The 16,591-nt window shown below is 35.1% G+C and overlaps 2 protein-coding genes across 4 annotated transcripts; both read left to right on the forward strand.

Annotated features, from left to right (window-relative positions):
• The first annotated feature begins 320 nt into the window (after positions 1–320).
• LOC9311413 (acyltransferase-like protein At3g26840, chloroplastic) lies at positions 321–15,384 on the forward strand. Of its 3 annotated transcripts, XM_002875299.2 has the most exons (15): positions 321–860; positions 1,180–1,231; positions 1,447–1,502; positions 1,592–1,750; positions 1,847–1,951; positions 2,200–2,315; positions 2,441–2,562; positions 2,668–2,776; positions 2,943–3,073; positions 3,175–3,541; positions 3,643–3,756; positions 3,944–4,029; positions 4,116–4,225; positions 4,319–4,471; positions 15,136–15,384. In XM_002875299.2, the coding sequence occupies exons 1-15, from the start codon at positions 470–472 to the stop codon at positions 15,171–15,173; spliced, it is 2,109 nt and encodes a 702-aa protein (XP_002875345.2). In that variant the 5' UTR covers positions 321–469; the 3' UTR covers positions 15,174–15,384. The 3 variants fall into 3 exon arrangements, with proteins under 3 accessions (XP_002875345.2, XP_020879818.1, XP_020879817.1); XM_021024159.1 differs by lacking the exons at positions 321–860; positions 1,180–1,231; positions 1,447–1,502; ... (9 more) ...; positions 4,116–4,225; positions 4,319–4,471 and adding exons at positions 11,385–11,793; positions 11,942–11,972; positions 12,112–12,167; ... (8 more) ...; positions 14,614–14,699; positions 14,790–14,899 and having other exon boundaries at positions 14,983–15,384; XM_021024158.1 differs by lacking the exons at positions 321–860; positions 1,180–1,231; positions 1,447–1,502; ... (9 more) ...; positions 4,116–4,225; positions 4,319–4,471 and adding exons at positions 11,386–11,793; positions 11,921–11,972; positions 12,112–12,167; ... (8 more) ...; positions 14,614–14,699; positions 14,790–14,899 and having other exon boundaries at positions 14,983–15,384.
• On the forward strand, positions 5,898–7,650 carry LOC9311414 (bifunctional dihydrocamalexate synthase/camalexin synthase). Its single transcript, XM_002875300.2, has 2 exons — positions 5,898–6,841; positions 6,942–7,650. The coding sequence occupies exons 1-2, from the start codon at positions 5,951–5,953 to the stop codon at positions 7,533–7,535; spliced, it is 1,485 nt and encodes a 494-aa protein (XP_002875346.1). The 5' UTR covers positions 5,898–5,950; the 3' UTR covers positions 7,536–7,650.
• Positions 15,385–16,591: the final 1,207 nt, after the last annotated feature.

Consider the following 16,591-nt stretch of genomic DNA (forward strand, 5'->3'; position numbering starts at 1 on the left):
GCAAGTGTGAGATTACCACACATTCTATGATGTTATTATTAACTTTTGACAAAGATGTTAATCTTTTAGGTTGACCACTTCGTATCTTGGTCGAATTTAAATCAATCAATTTACCGATTTATAAGTTTGACTAGCCATATTAGCATATTGGTAACTAATTGATTTTCACCTGCTAAAAATAGTTAGTAAAACAAATTACTATCCACAAACTACTAAATTACATGTTTTGATCACTCATGTCTAGTTGATTTGTATTATTGTTATAATGATTAAATGTTATCAACTTATCATAAATTAATATCACTATTTTTTTTGGACAAACAAATTAATATCACATGTCCAAATATGTTTATTATTATTTGTTTTCAAAAAGAAAACAATAAAGTTTTTATTTTCCGCGCCTCTTTGTTTGGACGAGTTTGTCGTATTCTTGTTATAAACACAGAAAAACGGCAAAACTCTCACACAAATGGGGGTTACACTACTTCGCTCAATCTTCGGTCTCTGTGCCGTCTCTTCTTCATCAAGAGAAACAGATTTCTACTATTCAACGAGGTCAAATCTCCGACGCCGGACCTCCGCCTCGAAGCAACAACTCACGGCGATCAAATCCGTGACATCCACTCCTCCTCCTCCTTCTAGGGGTATTCGAAGTAGACGGAAGAATAAAGATGAAAACGTGGTGGAGAATCCATATTCGAAAATGGAGATGGCGGGTCCCGATTTGCGGAAAAGCTTGTCGGATTTTTTGGAGGAAGCGAGAGATTTCGTTGGAGATGGAGGAGGTCCACCTCGTTGGTTCTCTCCGTTGGAATGCAGGGCTCAAGCTCAAGGCTCTCCTCTCCTCCTATTTTTACCAGGTTCGTCCTATAAATATTCTTTCGCCTTTCTATCGTAATACGAATGAATTTCAACTTGCGTGTGGTGGTTGAGGATCCGGCTTTCAAGACGTAAACTCGCAGAGGTTCCCAGTTGGATGAGTTTAGATAGGGTGATCAGTTTGCGGTAACATGCAAAGATCATGGTTCTCCGGATTAGTCGGGCTTGACCTAGACACGATACCGATAATTCAGTTTAGTTGAGTTGGGATAGTTTCTACGGATTTGAACTTTTATCTCATTTCCATAATTCCACGGAACTTTGAAATGTTAACAAAACTGAGAAAACTATAACTTGCAGGGATCGATGGTACTGGACTAGGGCTCATTCGCCATCACAAGAAACTTGGGGAGTAAGTTATTTTAATTTTTTTTTGTCTATATGGTTTATTCATTTCCCTAAACGTTTGCATTAGCTTTTCCATTTTTTGCAACATTCACTGTATCTAAAAGGATATGTTTTTTTTTTTTTTTTTTTTTTTCTGTTTTTGTAACTTTGATTTTAGGTAGTTTTGAAGGATTGACATCTTAAGGGATCTTTATTTTTAATGTTTTGGTCTTTGAATAGGATTTTTGATATATGGTGCCTTCACATTCCAGTCAGTGACCGTACTCCATTTAAAGGTGCCTTTTTAACCCCCTTGTAAGCACCAAAATGGTTATCTAACCGAGAAGATAGCTAATGCCGTTTAAACCCTTTTGTTTGTGTTCAGACTTAGTGAAGCTTATTGAGAGGACAGTTAAGTCGGAGAACTACCGTTTCCCAAATAGACCAATATATTTAGTTGGAGAATCTATTGGAGCATGTCTTGCGTTAGATGTTGCAGCCAGGAATCCCAACATCGATCTTTCTCTGATCTTGGTTAATCCAGGTACACTAAGCTAGGTCTGCCAGATTCTTATTTTGTCGCTAAATGTTACGAAATATGTACATCTTTTTTCATCATAGACAGTTTTTTTTATTGCAGCCACACATGTCAACAACTTCATGTCACAACCTCTATCAGGAATGCTGAATGTTTTACCAGATGGAATTCCCACACTATTAGAAGACGTATTTGGTTTTAAGAAAGGTACACTTTTGTTCTTTACACATATTTTATCTTGAATCATAAGTTAACCCATTTCTTGAGTTTCAAGTTTGATCTTTAAAATGGTTCCAAGTTATGTTTTAGCATCTTCTTGATTTTATTTAGAAAGCAGTGACGGGCTGAGACGGCTATCAAATGTTATACAACATCAGTTTCATGTACATGAAGAACTTATTAAAACATGATCACAAACTTGTTTTTTCTTTGTTCCTGGGGGCTTTATTACGTAGGTGATCCATTGACTGGAATGTTAGACGCTTTGTCAAATGAATTTTCTGTCCAGCGAATGGGCGGAGTGGGTGGGGGGATGCTAAGAGATCTCTTTGCAGTTTCAGCTAATCTTCCTGTAAGTATTCATCCTTAGGAACTCTTGATCTATGCGTTTTACAGTTTATAGTGTATACATTTTCAGTTTCAGTTCTCGTGTTCATCAAGTAATATGATTCAACACCTTGAAAAATATATTTTCAGACTTTGAGTAGGATGTTCCCTAAGGAGACACTGCTTTGGAAGCTTGAGATGCTTAAGTGTGCCATTTCATCTGTAAATTCTCACATATACTCGGTCAGAGCTGAAACACTGATACTTCCAAGGTCCAATAAGTTTCTTTGTTTCAGAAATTCTGAATCTCTTTTACTTTTAAAGAGATGTTCTAGCTTGTAGCTAGCATAAATGTAATGTGATTATGAATATTGCAGTGGACGCGATCAATGGATGCATAATGAGGAAGACATAGTCAGATACTCGCGAACGTTGCCAAAATGTATTGTCCGTAAGCTTGATGACAATGGACAGTTTCCGCTTTTGGTAAGCGATCTCTCCTCATCCAACAAAGAAGAAAGATGCTACGATACTTTGGGTCTAATAATGATACTACTATTCAATAGGTTCTTGAAATTTCTTCATATCAATTGAGGATATTGATTCATTTTATAACCTACACTTCAATTATCTATTTTATATCTCATGGTAGGAGGACAGCCTAGATCTGGCTACTATCATCAAGCTTACTTGTTTTTATCGCCGTGGGAAGTCTCATGATTACATTTCAGATTACATTAAACCTACCCCTTTTGAGTTACAACAACAATTAGACGAGCACCGGTAAAATGCCTTACTGATTGCTATATCTTAGTTTTTCTGTATGCCTAGCAAAAGAAATAAAAGGTTATAGTAAATACTGAATGATATATTCCGCGATGCAGATTGCTAATGGATGCTATTTCACCTGTAATGCTATCAACTCTAGAAGACGGTAGAATTGTAAGGAGCCTTGAAGGATTACCTTCACAGGGACCGGTTGTATATGTTGGCTATCACATGATATTAGGATTTGAGTTGGCTCCAATGGTAGGTTTACTCCTGAAAGAGAGGAACATTCACATGCGTGGTTTGACACATCCTATGGTATTTATGTATATCCAAGACTCGTTAGTCGACCCGAAAATGTTTGACAAATATAAGTTAATGGGTGGAGTTCCTGTCTCCAATATGAATTTCTACAAACTAATGCGTGAAAAGTCTCATGTGCTTTTGTATCCTGGAGGTGTCCGTGAAGCCTTGCATAGAAAGGTGATGATGGAAATATGCATGCAGTTTGTGACCTTTTTGCGGTTTTCGCGATCTTCAAAATTTCGGTTTTAGAGGCTTACATCTAAAGAGAGACTTCGCAGGGTGAAGAATACAAGCTGTTCTGGCCAGAACAATCCGAGTTTGTGAGAGTTGCATCTAAATTTGGAGCAAAAATCGTTCCTTTTGGTGTTGTTGGAGAAGACGACATCTTCAATGTAAGCTTTCTATACTCAATTATGTGATCTAAGTTATATTATAATCCTAAACTCTAGTCTATTCCATTTCCTTCATGTTTAGCAAATCAACAACCAAGAATATATGCATTATGGTTATATTCATATTTCTACACTCCTCATTTCTCGGTTTTAAGTAACTTTAGTTTGGACATTGAATGATTCTCAGATAGTCCTGGATTCTAATGATCAAAGGAACATCCCTATCTTGAACGATTTAATGGAAAAGGCAACAAAGGACGCTGGCAACCTAAGGTGTTTTCATCACATACACACTCTATATATATACTCTTACAAGTAAAACTCATATGAACATTGATTTTGAACGTCATAATTGTCAGGGAAGGCGATGAAAGCGAATTGGGAAACCAAGATTGCTATATCCCAGGGCTTGTACCTAAGATTCCAGGGCGGTTCTACTATTACTTTGGAAAACCAATAGAATTAGCAGGTATATATGTATATAAATCTAAGTGTATGCTCTCTACTTCAAATCACTGACCTCAATACTTGCAATAATGGCGGGTTTTGTTTTCCGTGGCAGGTAAGGAGAAAGAGCTGAAAGACAAAGAAAAGGCACAAGAGGTTTACTTGCAAGCAAAGTCTGAGGTCGAACAATGCATTGCCTATTTAAAAATGAAAAGAGAGAGTGATCCTTACAGACACTTGTTGCCAAGGATGTTGTATCAAGCCTCACATGGTTGGTCTTGTGAAATCCCAACGTTTGATCTCTAAATTATAGTGTGGCTATATATGTTGTAGACATCTAATCATATGATGTTTAGAGGCTCTACGATTCTTTAGAGAACTAAAGATCTTTTATTTGTTCATGGAAAATAAGCAGACAAGCTATTTAACTGAATGTACATGACATGAATGTATCTATTACTTTCGTAAAATTTCAAGTTTTACTTTATTTTTTGAATGTATTGTTAAATTAGATTCAAAGAAATATTATCACAAATCTGATGACGTTCTTTTGAAAAATATGATATTCGTAATCGTACATCACGTGTGACATACTTTTGAAAATATGTGCATTCTTTTGGAAAATATGATATTCTATATCAAGTGTGACAGTCTTTTGAAAAACCTACATTCTTTAGAAAAATATGTATCATACGTTTTTATATTACATAAAGTGTGACATTCTTTTGAAAAATCTGAAACTATTATAAGAATTTGAGATTTTAGTTTCTAGATTCAAACCAAACTTGGAGGCCTTTACATGTATCTCTTATCACCAATCGCTCCGGTTTATGAAAGTTTTAATGAATGCAGTCGTATGTAATCTGGCTTTAGAATCAAAAACAATCATTTCAATTACCCTGTTTTTTTTTTCTTTATTCAAACAATTACCCTGTTTATAAAATGATGGATTCTTGATTTACATGCAATCAAGGTAATAGAGGTAATTTATTTCATTGCAAAACTAACAACCGAAGAAGGTTGCATATTGGATCTTAAAGTATGTAGATAGTTTTCTAAAATCAAATTAAAAATCTAAAAAATATAAAACGTTAAGAAAATAAATAGCCAAAGACACATACACACACAAAACCCAAACAACTTTATGATTTTAAGCTATTCGTTTGATTGATAATTTTAGGAACTGGCCTAGAAAAGATATCAATTGAAAAAAAAAAAATCTTATCGTGAATAGTTTATTGATGGCTTTCTTTTTTGGAAACTCCCAAATAAACAAAACATATGAAGTTTTAGAATAGCCTTTGACTCAGCAAGTGCCGTGCTCATTGCTCAACATTGTGGCAAAAAGGCATTTGCCTAAGGCTACCAACATTTGACAATTTAAAAGGCCACATTTTGAAAATGGTAGTTTGAAAAGTGTTCAGTGTGTTGATCACTACTTTGGATTCGATTTTGGGTTAATTGATTTTGTTTTTGTTTAAATCAGTTTTGGTTGAAAAGTGTTCAGTTTTGTTTAAAAGGAGTCACTTTTGAAAAGTATTCACTTTGAAAAGTGTTTCCTATGAAAAGTGTTCAGTTTTGTCTGTTGATTATTACTCACATGCTACAGCGGATAGTAGTGACTTATGAAAGTATGAGTTTGAATTTTCCCTCAAAAGGAATGAATTACATTATAAATAGATTGTTAACCTTCCTAAATTAAATAGAGAACACAGAACAAAAAAAAAACAAGAACAAAGCCAGTAAAATGTCGGTCTTCCTCTTTTTCCTCTTCCTCTTCCTCTTACCCCTTATCTCAATCTTCTTGAACGTTTTCAAACGTCCGAAATGGAAGCTTCCTCCAGGTCCAAAGAAGCTTCCCATCATCGGAAACTTGCACCAACGCGGGAAACTACATCCCAGGAATCGCCGTAATATCTCCGAAATGTATGGACCAGTGGTGCATCTCCAATACGGATTCATCCCCGTGGTCGTGGTCTCTTCGAAAGAAGCAGCAGAGGAAGTTCTAAAGATCAACGATCTTGAGTGTTGTACTCGACCAGAGGCGGCCGGGATGAGAGCAACTTTTTACAACTTCAAAGACATCGGGATGGCACCCTTCGGCGACGAGTGGAGTCTGATGCGGAAGCTCTCGGTGGTAGAGCTCTTCAGCGTGAAAAAGCTTCAGTCTTTCAAGTATATCAGAGACGAAGAGAATGACTTGTTTGTCAAGAAAATCTCTGAGTTTGCTACGAGACGATCTCCAGTGAATCTTGAGAGAGCCGTTTTCACTTTAGTCGGAAATACAATTTGTCGGATCGGGTACGGGATAAATCTCTATGAGTGTGAGTTCTTTGATGAAGAAAGCGTCGTGGATCTTGTGCTAAAGGCTGAAGCAGTCATAAGAGAAACTGTGTTCTCTGATTTCTTTCCCGGAAGAATCGGTAGGCTCGTCGACAGGATCTCCGGTCAGAACAAGAGATTGAACAATAAATTCTCGGAAGTAGACACTTTCTTTCAGAATATTCTTGACGAGCATCTTAAGCCTGGAAGAGAGAGCTCTGATATTATTGACATGATGATCGATATGAAGAAGAAGCAAGAGAAAGATGGAGATTCTCTCAAGTTCACCACTGAACATCTCAAAGGGATGATCTCGGTACGTAAACCTTTAGTCTTTTTCAAGTTATTTATATTCCACAGTGGTTAAAAAATCTTGCAACATACTAATAATATTTGTGACTTTGTGTTTATGTCAGGACATATTTGTAGCAGGAATTGGCGGAGTCGCTGGCATAACACTATGGGGAATGACCGAGCTGATCAGAAACCCGAGAGTGATGAAGAAAGTGCAAGACGAGATTCGGACAACACTTGGGGACAAGAAGGAGAGAATCAAAGAAGAAGATCTAAACCAACTTCACTACTTTAAGCTCATGGTCAAGGAGATATTAAGGTTACATCCAACAACTCCACTCTTGCTCCCAAGAGAGGCATCGTCTCATTTCAAGGTCCAAGGCTACGATATTCCTGCGAAAACACAGATCCTAGTCAACCTTTATGCGATGGGTCGTGATCCAAAACTCTGGGAAAATGCGGATGAGTTTAACCCTGACAGGTTCCTCGACAGTTCCATTGATTATAAAGGAAAAAACTATGAGTTGCTACCGTTTGGATCTGGTAGGAGAATATGTCCTGGGATGGCAATGGGAACCATGCTTGTTGAGTTGGCATTGTTGAATTTGCTTTACTTCTTCGATTGGGGATTGCCGGAGAAGGATGAAGCCAAAAAGATCGTTACTCGGGACGGTGAAGAGACTTTTCTTGCCTACTTTCAAGTTCTTCACCACTGAATATGGTTTGGTTATGTACACTAGATTCTAAGATAATAAATGACAACTATTTCTGTTGTATGTGTTTTGGTTGCAATAAAAATAAAAACTGATGGTCCAGTTGGAAGCTGCATAATGCATAATGCATATAGCCATATATATACACATTCACAAAAACAAAAAAAATATAAAACATATATACTGTCGTTGCTTCACTCTGTGATGTTGTTGTTGTTTTCACTTCAGAGATGATATGTCGGATGAGCCATTATTTGAAAATATGGAAACATTTCTAAATAGAATTTTGTTTATTTACAACTAAACGTCCTTACGATTTTAAATTTGGATTAAACGAACTGTTAAATCATTCATATATATATATATATATATATATATATATATATATATATATATATATATATATATATTAAATCGTTCAAATATATTTTAAAAGAAATTTTCAATAACCTAAAAACATGTTAATATTAGTATAAGAAAATATGAATTTTAGTTTAAAAGAACAGGAAAAATACAACTAAAAGATGAAAAAAAATAAGACTAAACAACAAAATGGAAAATATATTCCATTTACAATACAAAAGAAAATAAGTTAATGATAGTCGAAGAAACTTTAAGTTTAAAACAAAAGGGAAATAGTCTACTTAGCAACTTAGCAGCAAGAAGGAAAACAGAAAACGTTTAGTTTCTAAATTCTAAAGTGGTGATTTACGTATAAATAGCTATCTAAAACTGAGAATGAAACATAAATATTTGAAAGATCAAAAATGTTCAGTTCTTGTGAGCTCTAAACCTCTAACAGAGAACTCACATGATTGCAATGGCACATGCAACTTCTTCTCCTTCCACTCGCCACTCGCTATTTCCCTCCTTGGTTTTTGATGAGTTAGCTAAAGGTTTTTTAATAAAGGAGTGGATTATTTTCATGTTTGCCATTTAGCAAAACAGAAGAAGTTATATTTTCCCTCTCCCAATAACATTTGTAATACAAACTTTGAAATGTTGCATCTTGATACTTGGGGCCCATTTTCATGTTGCGAATTGGGAAACCAGGATTGCTATATCCCAGGACTTGTACCTAAGATTCCAGGGCGGTTCTACTATTACTTTGGAAACCCACTAGACTTAGTAGGTATGTATTTAATCTAAATGTTGCTCTCTACTTCAAATCACCGATCTGAATACTTGCAATAATAGCGGGTTTTACTTTTGTGGTAGGTAAGAAGAAAGAGCTCAAAGACAAAGATAAGGCACAAAAGCTTTACTTGCAAGTCAAGTCTGAGGTCGAAGAATGCATCGCCTATTTAAAAGTGAAAAGAGAGAGTGATCCTTACAGAAACTTGTTGCCAAGGATGATGTATCAAGCCTCGCATGGTTGGTCTTCTGAAATTCCAACGTTTGATCTCTAAATTTATCTCTTTGATTATATAAATTATACTGTGGCTATATATGTTACACATCTAATCATGATGTCTAGAGGTTCTAAGATTCTTTAGAGATCTAACATCTTTATTTTGTCTACGGAAAATAAGACAAGATTATTTAGTTAAATGTTCATGATCAGTCTGTCTTTTATTCCGTAAGATGTCAAGTTTAAACCAATACGAAGGGTTTTTTTTTGTTTTTTTTTTACTATAGAGGTTTTATGAATATAGTCATATGTGATTTGGCTTTAGGATCGGAGCACAAGTATTCAAACTACTCTATTTAAAATGATGGATTCCTCGTTTACATGTTATCAAGGTAGAGGTAATTCTTCATTGTAAAACTCACAACCCAAGTAAAGCAAATTAAACACCTTCAAAATACACAATGCTCAACAAGAAAAAAAAATGAAACACATGTGATCAAACCCAGCCAATGAAATTAAAGGTCAACTAACGATAGTTTGTGAATTTTGTTTTGTTTGTAGAAATTTCAGAAGACGAAACTTGCACGTCTAGATTTGTATCTAAAATTATAATGAGATCCAAAAGGTCACTGTTGTTGGTGTTTATAATTGTATTCTTTTTATTTTTGCGCTAAACTCTCTTAAATAGAGGAGGTGGTAAATATGGACTTTTAGTCTAAACTAGATAGACAGATGGAACAAAAACTATCTCAATTATGCTGGAGTTTTGCCTTAAATAAACTTTGTTACAAATTTTCTAGATGTTAGAAACAAATAAGGTTGTATCCTACATGTAAACTTTGTTCCAACTACTTTATGTTTTACAACAATTTTCACTGTTTAGTTATATGCATCATGCATGAAACATATTCACTTTTAACAGCCGGCCCAATGTTACGAGGGTCCTACTCAAGATTTCAAATTTTTTTTTCTTTTTTTTTTTTTTCATTTTTGAATGTTATAAACTAAATAAATAGGAGAAGTTCAATAATAACGATAAAAAAAAATACAAATCATCAAAACCAAATTTTTTTATATAACAAAAGTCTTTTCTACTTTTACATCCAAAGAATTCTCATAGTGGCGGCAAGTAATGATTATTTAGTTAATTAGTTTATTGTTAAACGTTTTGAAGGAAAAAAGTCTTGAGAGGGGTTAGAATATCCAGATTTGAGTATTATTTGCCAAACATGGATATAACCATTCCGGTTAGTCGTTGCTCCACGTGGAGGTAACGAAAGTTTGCTATTGCAGTGTGAAGAATAGTCATAATCAAAATCGTATTTTGCGTTTACCATTAGAGATGATCCAATGATTATATTATATCCAACATACACAATTAATTCTCATTGTGGTAGTAAGTAAAGATTTTTTAGTTTATTGTTAAATGTTTAACAGACGTGTGTAAAGTATAATAATCTAAGTCGATCGAATCTGGGCTTAGATTGATGTCGGCTGCTAGATTTTAGTGTCCCACGTCGGTTTTCATTTGTAAGGATGGAATTCATTTAAATTAGAAAGTTTGATATTACCACACATCCTATGATGTTCATTATATTTTATTTGGGACAAATACTAGTATATTAGTTTAACTTGTTAATGATTTAAGTAACAAATTGTTAACTAATGATTTACAACGAATTGTTACTTGATAAAAATTAATTAGTCAAACGAATAGCAATTTCTTAATTTAAATTATTTGGTAAATTTCTAATACTTCTCTTGTTTTCTAAGATTACAAACAACTCTTCTTATTTTTCATGCATGATTTAAACGTGAATAAGTGACAACATAGGTTCGCAACATTACCCAAATCATTAACATAGGTCCGCAACATTACCCAAATCATTTCCTGATCATTCATGTCTAGCGGATGTATTCTTATTCAAACATGCCTATTATCACTAGGTTTGTTTCATTATATATAGATTTATTTATCCACCAGTTTTGTTAATCAAATTATTCACCAATTATTACCGCTTAAATAAAATAATACCAATGTGACATGTCCATATTTATAATTATTAAATTATTTCAAGAAAAGAAATGCTTCAGTTTTATTTTCCAACAAAAACAATTCTTTTTTTTTCTTCTTGCAATTCAAGATGTTTTTTCTCATACATGATGCGAATTTAAAGTAAATGGTAACACAATGACGATACACACCCACATATCGAAGATCAATGTGGTATAGTGGATTTGAAATTCTTTTTTCAATCATATCTATTATCACTAGATATATTTCCTGTATTCTCTATTTTTAATCAATTATCCACCAATTATTACCTCTTGAATTGTAGTAAAAATACCACATGTGTCATGTGACATGTCCAATATTGTTGTTGTTTTTTTTCAAAAAGGAAATACTAAAGTTTTAATTTCCGCGCACTTTCTTGGCTCTTTGTTCGGAATGTAGTTTTTGTCGTATTCTTCTTACTATAAGCAAATACAAAACGGAAAAAAACAAAAACTCTTTCTTTTAGAGCTTCTCACAAATGGCGGTTACAGTATTTCTCTCCGTCTCCGGTCTCTCTGCCGTCGCATCTTCATCAAACCTACGACGTCTGACCTCTGCCTCGAATCATCGACTCACGGCGATCAAATCCGTAACATCGACTCCTCTTCCTCCTTCTAGTGGTGTTCAACGGAGTCGGAAAAATAATGATGAAAACAGAGCCACGGTGGCGAAGGTGGTGGAGAATCCGTATTCGAAAATTGAGTCGGCGCAACCGGATTTGCAGAAGAGCTTGTCGGACTTTTTGGAAGAAGCTAGAGATTTCGTCGGAGATAGAGGAGGTCCACCTCGTTGGTTCTCTCCGTTGGAGTGTAGCGCTCAAGCTCCAAACTCTCCTCTTCTCCTATACTTACCTGGTTCGTCTTCTAAAACTTCTTTCGCCTTCCAATTTCTATGGATTTAGACTTTAATTCCATTTCCATGGAACTCTGAAATGTTAAACCTTTTCAAGTTAAAAAAAAATGAGAAAACTAAAACTTGCAGGGATCGATGGTACTGGACTAGGTCTCATTCGGCATCACAAGAAACTTGGGGAGTAAGTAATATGGTTCCTCTGTTTCTAGAAAATTCCTCTGTTTTTTCCTTTTGGTTTGTCCAAAAACTTTGATTTTAGGTAGTTTTGAAGTATTGACATGTTAGGGATCTTTATTTCTGATGTTGTTGTCTTTGAGTAGGATTTTTGATATATGGTGCCTTCACATTCCAGTCAGCGATCGTACTCCTGTTAAAGGTACCTTTCGTTGCCCACCACCGAGAAGATAGTTAATGCGAGTTAAAGCCTTTTTGTTTATGTTCTGTTGTATTCAGACTTAGTGAAGCTTATTCAGCAGACTGTTAAGTCGGAGTACTATCGTTTCCCAAATAGACCAATATATTTAGTTGGAGAATCTATTGGAGCATGTCTTGCGTTAGATGTTGCAGCCAGGAATCCCAACATCGATCTTTCTCTGATCTTGGTTAATCCAGGTACAAAGCTCTCGGTCCATGAGTTTTGTCGGTGAATGTGACGAATGTTTCTCATCATAAACATTGTATGTTGCAGCCACACATGTCAACAACTTCACGTCGCAACCTCTATCAGGAATGCTGAATGTTTTACCAAATGATATTCCAACACTATTGGAAGATATATTTGGTTTTATTAAGCAAGGTACACTTTTGTTCTCTTCTCATATTCTATCTCGAATTATAAATTAAACCAACTAATGGAATTTCAGTTGGATCTTTAAAATGTTATCTTCAGTTTTAGCATCTTCTTGATTCTACTTAGAGAGCAGTGACAGCATCAGTTCCTTGTAGATCAAGAACTTATTGAAACGTGACAAAAATGTGTTTCTTTGTTACGGTAGGCGATCCACTGACCGGGATGTTAGATGCTTTGTCAAATGAATTTTCTGTCCAGCAAATGGGTGGAGGGATGCTAAGAGATCTCCTTGCTGTTTCAGCTAATCTTCCCGTAAGTTTTCCTTCTTAGAAACTCATGATCTAAACGTTTTTCCGTTTATCATCTACAAATTTTCAATACTAGTTCTAGTGTTCATCTAGTATTGTGAATTTGTGATCATAATATATTTTCAGACTCTTAGTAGGATGTTCCCTAAGGAGACACTGCTTTGGAAGCTGGAAATGCTAAAGTCTGCTATTGCTTATGTGAATTCTCACATATACTCAGTCAGAGCGGAAACACTCATACTTCTGAGGTCCAATAAGTTTCTCTGTTTCACTGATCAGCATAAGTATCTTTTACATGTAAAGAGGTATTTTAGCTTGGAGCATAAGTGTAAGGGCTATCTGGTTATGACTATTGCAGTGGACGCGATCAATGGCTGCTGAACAAGGAAGACATTGACAGATACTCGCGCACGTTGCCAAAATGTATTGTCCGTAAGCTCGATGACAATGGACAGTTTCCCCTTTTGGTAAGTGATCTATCTCCATCCAATACAGAATTATTGATACTAGTTTTCCTCATGAATATCGGATCATTCGTAATCTACACTTCAACTATCTTTTGTATCTCATGTTAGGAGGACGGCGTAGATCTGGCTACTATCATCAAGTGTACTTGTTTTTATCGCCGTGGGAAGTCTCATGATCACATTACAGATTATATTATGCCTACTACATTTGAGTTAAAACAACAAATAGACGACCACCGGTAAATGCCAAACTAATATCTTAGTTTTTTTGTGTATGCTAAGAAAAACAAATCAGATTATCAAGTAAAGAGTTATAGGGGATACTGAATGATATATTCCACGGTGCAGATTACTAATGGATGGTACTTCTCCTGTAATGTTGTCAACTTTAGAAGATGACACAGTTGTAAGGAGCCTAGAAGGATTACCTTCAGAGGGACCTGTTCTGTACGTTGGCTATCACATGATATTGGGATTTGAGTTAGCTTCAATGGTAACTCAACTCATGAAAGAGAGGAACATTCACCTGCGGGGTTTGGCACATCCGATGATATTTAAGAATCTTCAAGACTCGTTGGTCGACACGAAGATGTTTGACAAATATAAGATAATGGGTGGAGTTCCAGTCTCCCAGTTCAATATCTACAAACTACTTCGTGAAAAGGCTCATGTGCTTTTGTATCCTGGAGGTGTCCGTGAAGCTTTGCATAGAAAGGTGATGTATAGTTTGTGAACTTTTTTCGGGTTTCTGCATTCTTGAAACTTCTTATTTTAGAGGCTTAAATGTACAAAGAGACTTTGCAGGGTGAAGAATATAAGCTGTTTTGGCCAGAACGATCTGAGTTTGTAAGAGTTGCATCTAAATTTGGAGCGAAAATTGTTCCTTTCGGTGTTGTTGGAGAAGACGACATCTGCGAAGTAAGATTTCTCTACTCTATTCCACTTCCTTCAAGTTACACGCTAGCAAATCATCAACTACTAAGTCTATCTACATTATACTCGACATTTTCAGTTTCTACCTACATTCTACTTAGAGACAATTTTGCACACTCATAATTAAATTACATTAAAACTAATTATAAAACAAATCTTTAGACACCCACCAAAGAATGATCAATAGAGAATTAGAGATGGTCGTAGCGTACTAGCAAGAAGGAGTGTCTCTGTATTCAAATGATGATAAACTCTACATATGCTCTACTTTATATTTACCCGAACCTCGGTTTAATTTTGGTTTGGACATTGAATGATTCTCAGATTGTCCTAGATTCCAATGATCAAAGAAACATCCCTATCCTAAAGGATTTAATGGAAAAGGCAACAAAGGACGCTGGCAACCTAAGGTGTTTTCATCACATACACACTCTATATATATAATTACTCTTACAAGTAAAACTCATATGAACATTGATTTTGAACGTCATAATTATTAGGGAAGGCGACGAGAGCGAATTGGGAAACCAAGATACCTATTTCCCAGGACTTGTACCTAAGATTCCGGGGCGGTTCTACTATTACTTTGGAAAACCAATAGAAACAGCAGGTATGTATGTCTTAATGTTTCTCTCTACTTCAAATCACCGATATAAATACATGCAATAATGGCGGGTTTTCTTTTCGTGGCAGGTAAGGAGAAAGAGCTGAAAGACAAAGAAAAGGCACAAGAGCTTTACTTGCAAGTCAAGTCTGAGGTCGAACAATGCATTGCCTATTTAAAAGTAAAAAGAGAGAGTGATCCTTACAGACACTTGTTGCCAAGGATGTTGTATCAAGCCTCACATGGTTGGTCTTCTGAAATTCCGACGTTTGATCTCTAAATTCTCTCTTTGATTATTGACGTTATACTGTGGCTAGATATGTTGTACACATCTAATCATGATGTTTAGAGGTTCTAAGATTCTTTAGGGATCTAAGATCTTTACTTGTGCATGGAAAAATAAGACAAGATTATTTAATTGAATTACTTTGGGATTTCAAGTTTTAACCAATTTGAGGTGGACTTAATATGAAAGTTTTGTGAATGCTGTATGTAATGTGGCTTTAGGATCAAACAAGCATTTCAATTACTCTGTTTAAAATGATGGATTCTTGATTTATATGCGATCAAGGTAGAGGTAATTTTTTTCATTGCCAAACTCACAACCGAAGAAGATCGATGATCTTTAAGTCTAGATAGTTTTCTAAAATCAAGTTAAATACCTTTAAAATACATATAAGGTTAAGAAAAGAAAAAAACCAATTGAAGTTCAAACTAATTAATAGTTTCTAAAATTTTGCTTTTGTTTTGTAGAAATTTCAGAAGAGGAAACTTGCACGTCTAAATTTAGTTTCTAAATTATAACAAGATCCAAAAGGTCACTGTTGTTGCGATGTGTTTATATCCAAAAAATGTATTTATTTTTGCTCTAAACTCATCTAAATACAACAGAAGGTGTGAAATATGGACTTTTAGTCTAGCTATATACAGACAGATGAAAACAAAACATTCTCAATTTTGCTGGAGTTTTTGCCTTGCTGAAACAAATAAGGTTGTATCCTAATAGATATATGTTCGGAAACGTCCTAAGATATACATATACATATGAAACATATCCGGGTTTTTTTTCTATAATAAGGGTTCTATCTATTTATATATATACAGAGAACTTTCAACGTGGTAGCTAGGCCTTGACAAATTTTCCGACCCAGAATATCTGAAGTGGAACCAAACCGAAAAAGGGTTCGGATCAGTTTTAGATCCTTCAAAATATATCAATTGGATCTCGGCTTCAACTACTTTTGGGTATCGGTTCAGTTCAGTTAATACCCGAGGTCCACTTAGTACCCGAATATATCTGAACCTTAGTAAGTATATACATATTTCCCCTTTTAGTATGCGAACCTAAACTTATGTCTACTTTGCTCTCATGAAGAACTTAAACCTATCCGAACCTTAGTAAGTATACATATTCCCCTCTTTAGTACGCGAACCTAAACTTATGGTTTCTTTATTTTGGTATGATTATTATAATTTCATGTAATTTTAATTTAGTTTTCCAACTTATATTTCGAATTATTTTGGTTTTAATCGGTTGAAAGTACTTATACAGAACCGTAACAACAAAATATCGGGTATATATACCTGAACCCAAAAAAGATCGAACCGAATACGAACATAATTTTTGTAATATCCTAATCATTCCAAAACATCTAGTACCGAAATACCCGAACTGAACGTGAACCGATACCCAATTAT

Source organism: Arabidopsis lyrata (genome assembly GCF_000004255.2).
Source record: "Arabidopsis lyrata subsp. lyrata unplaced genomic scaffold ARALYscaffold_5, whole genome shotgun sequence".
Lineage (NCBI taxonomy): Eukaryota > Viridiplantae > Streptophyta > Magnoliopsida > Brassicales > Brassicaceae > Arabidopsis > Arabidopsis lyrata.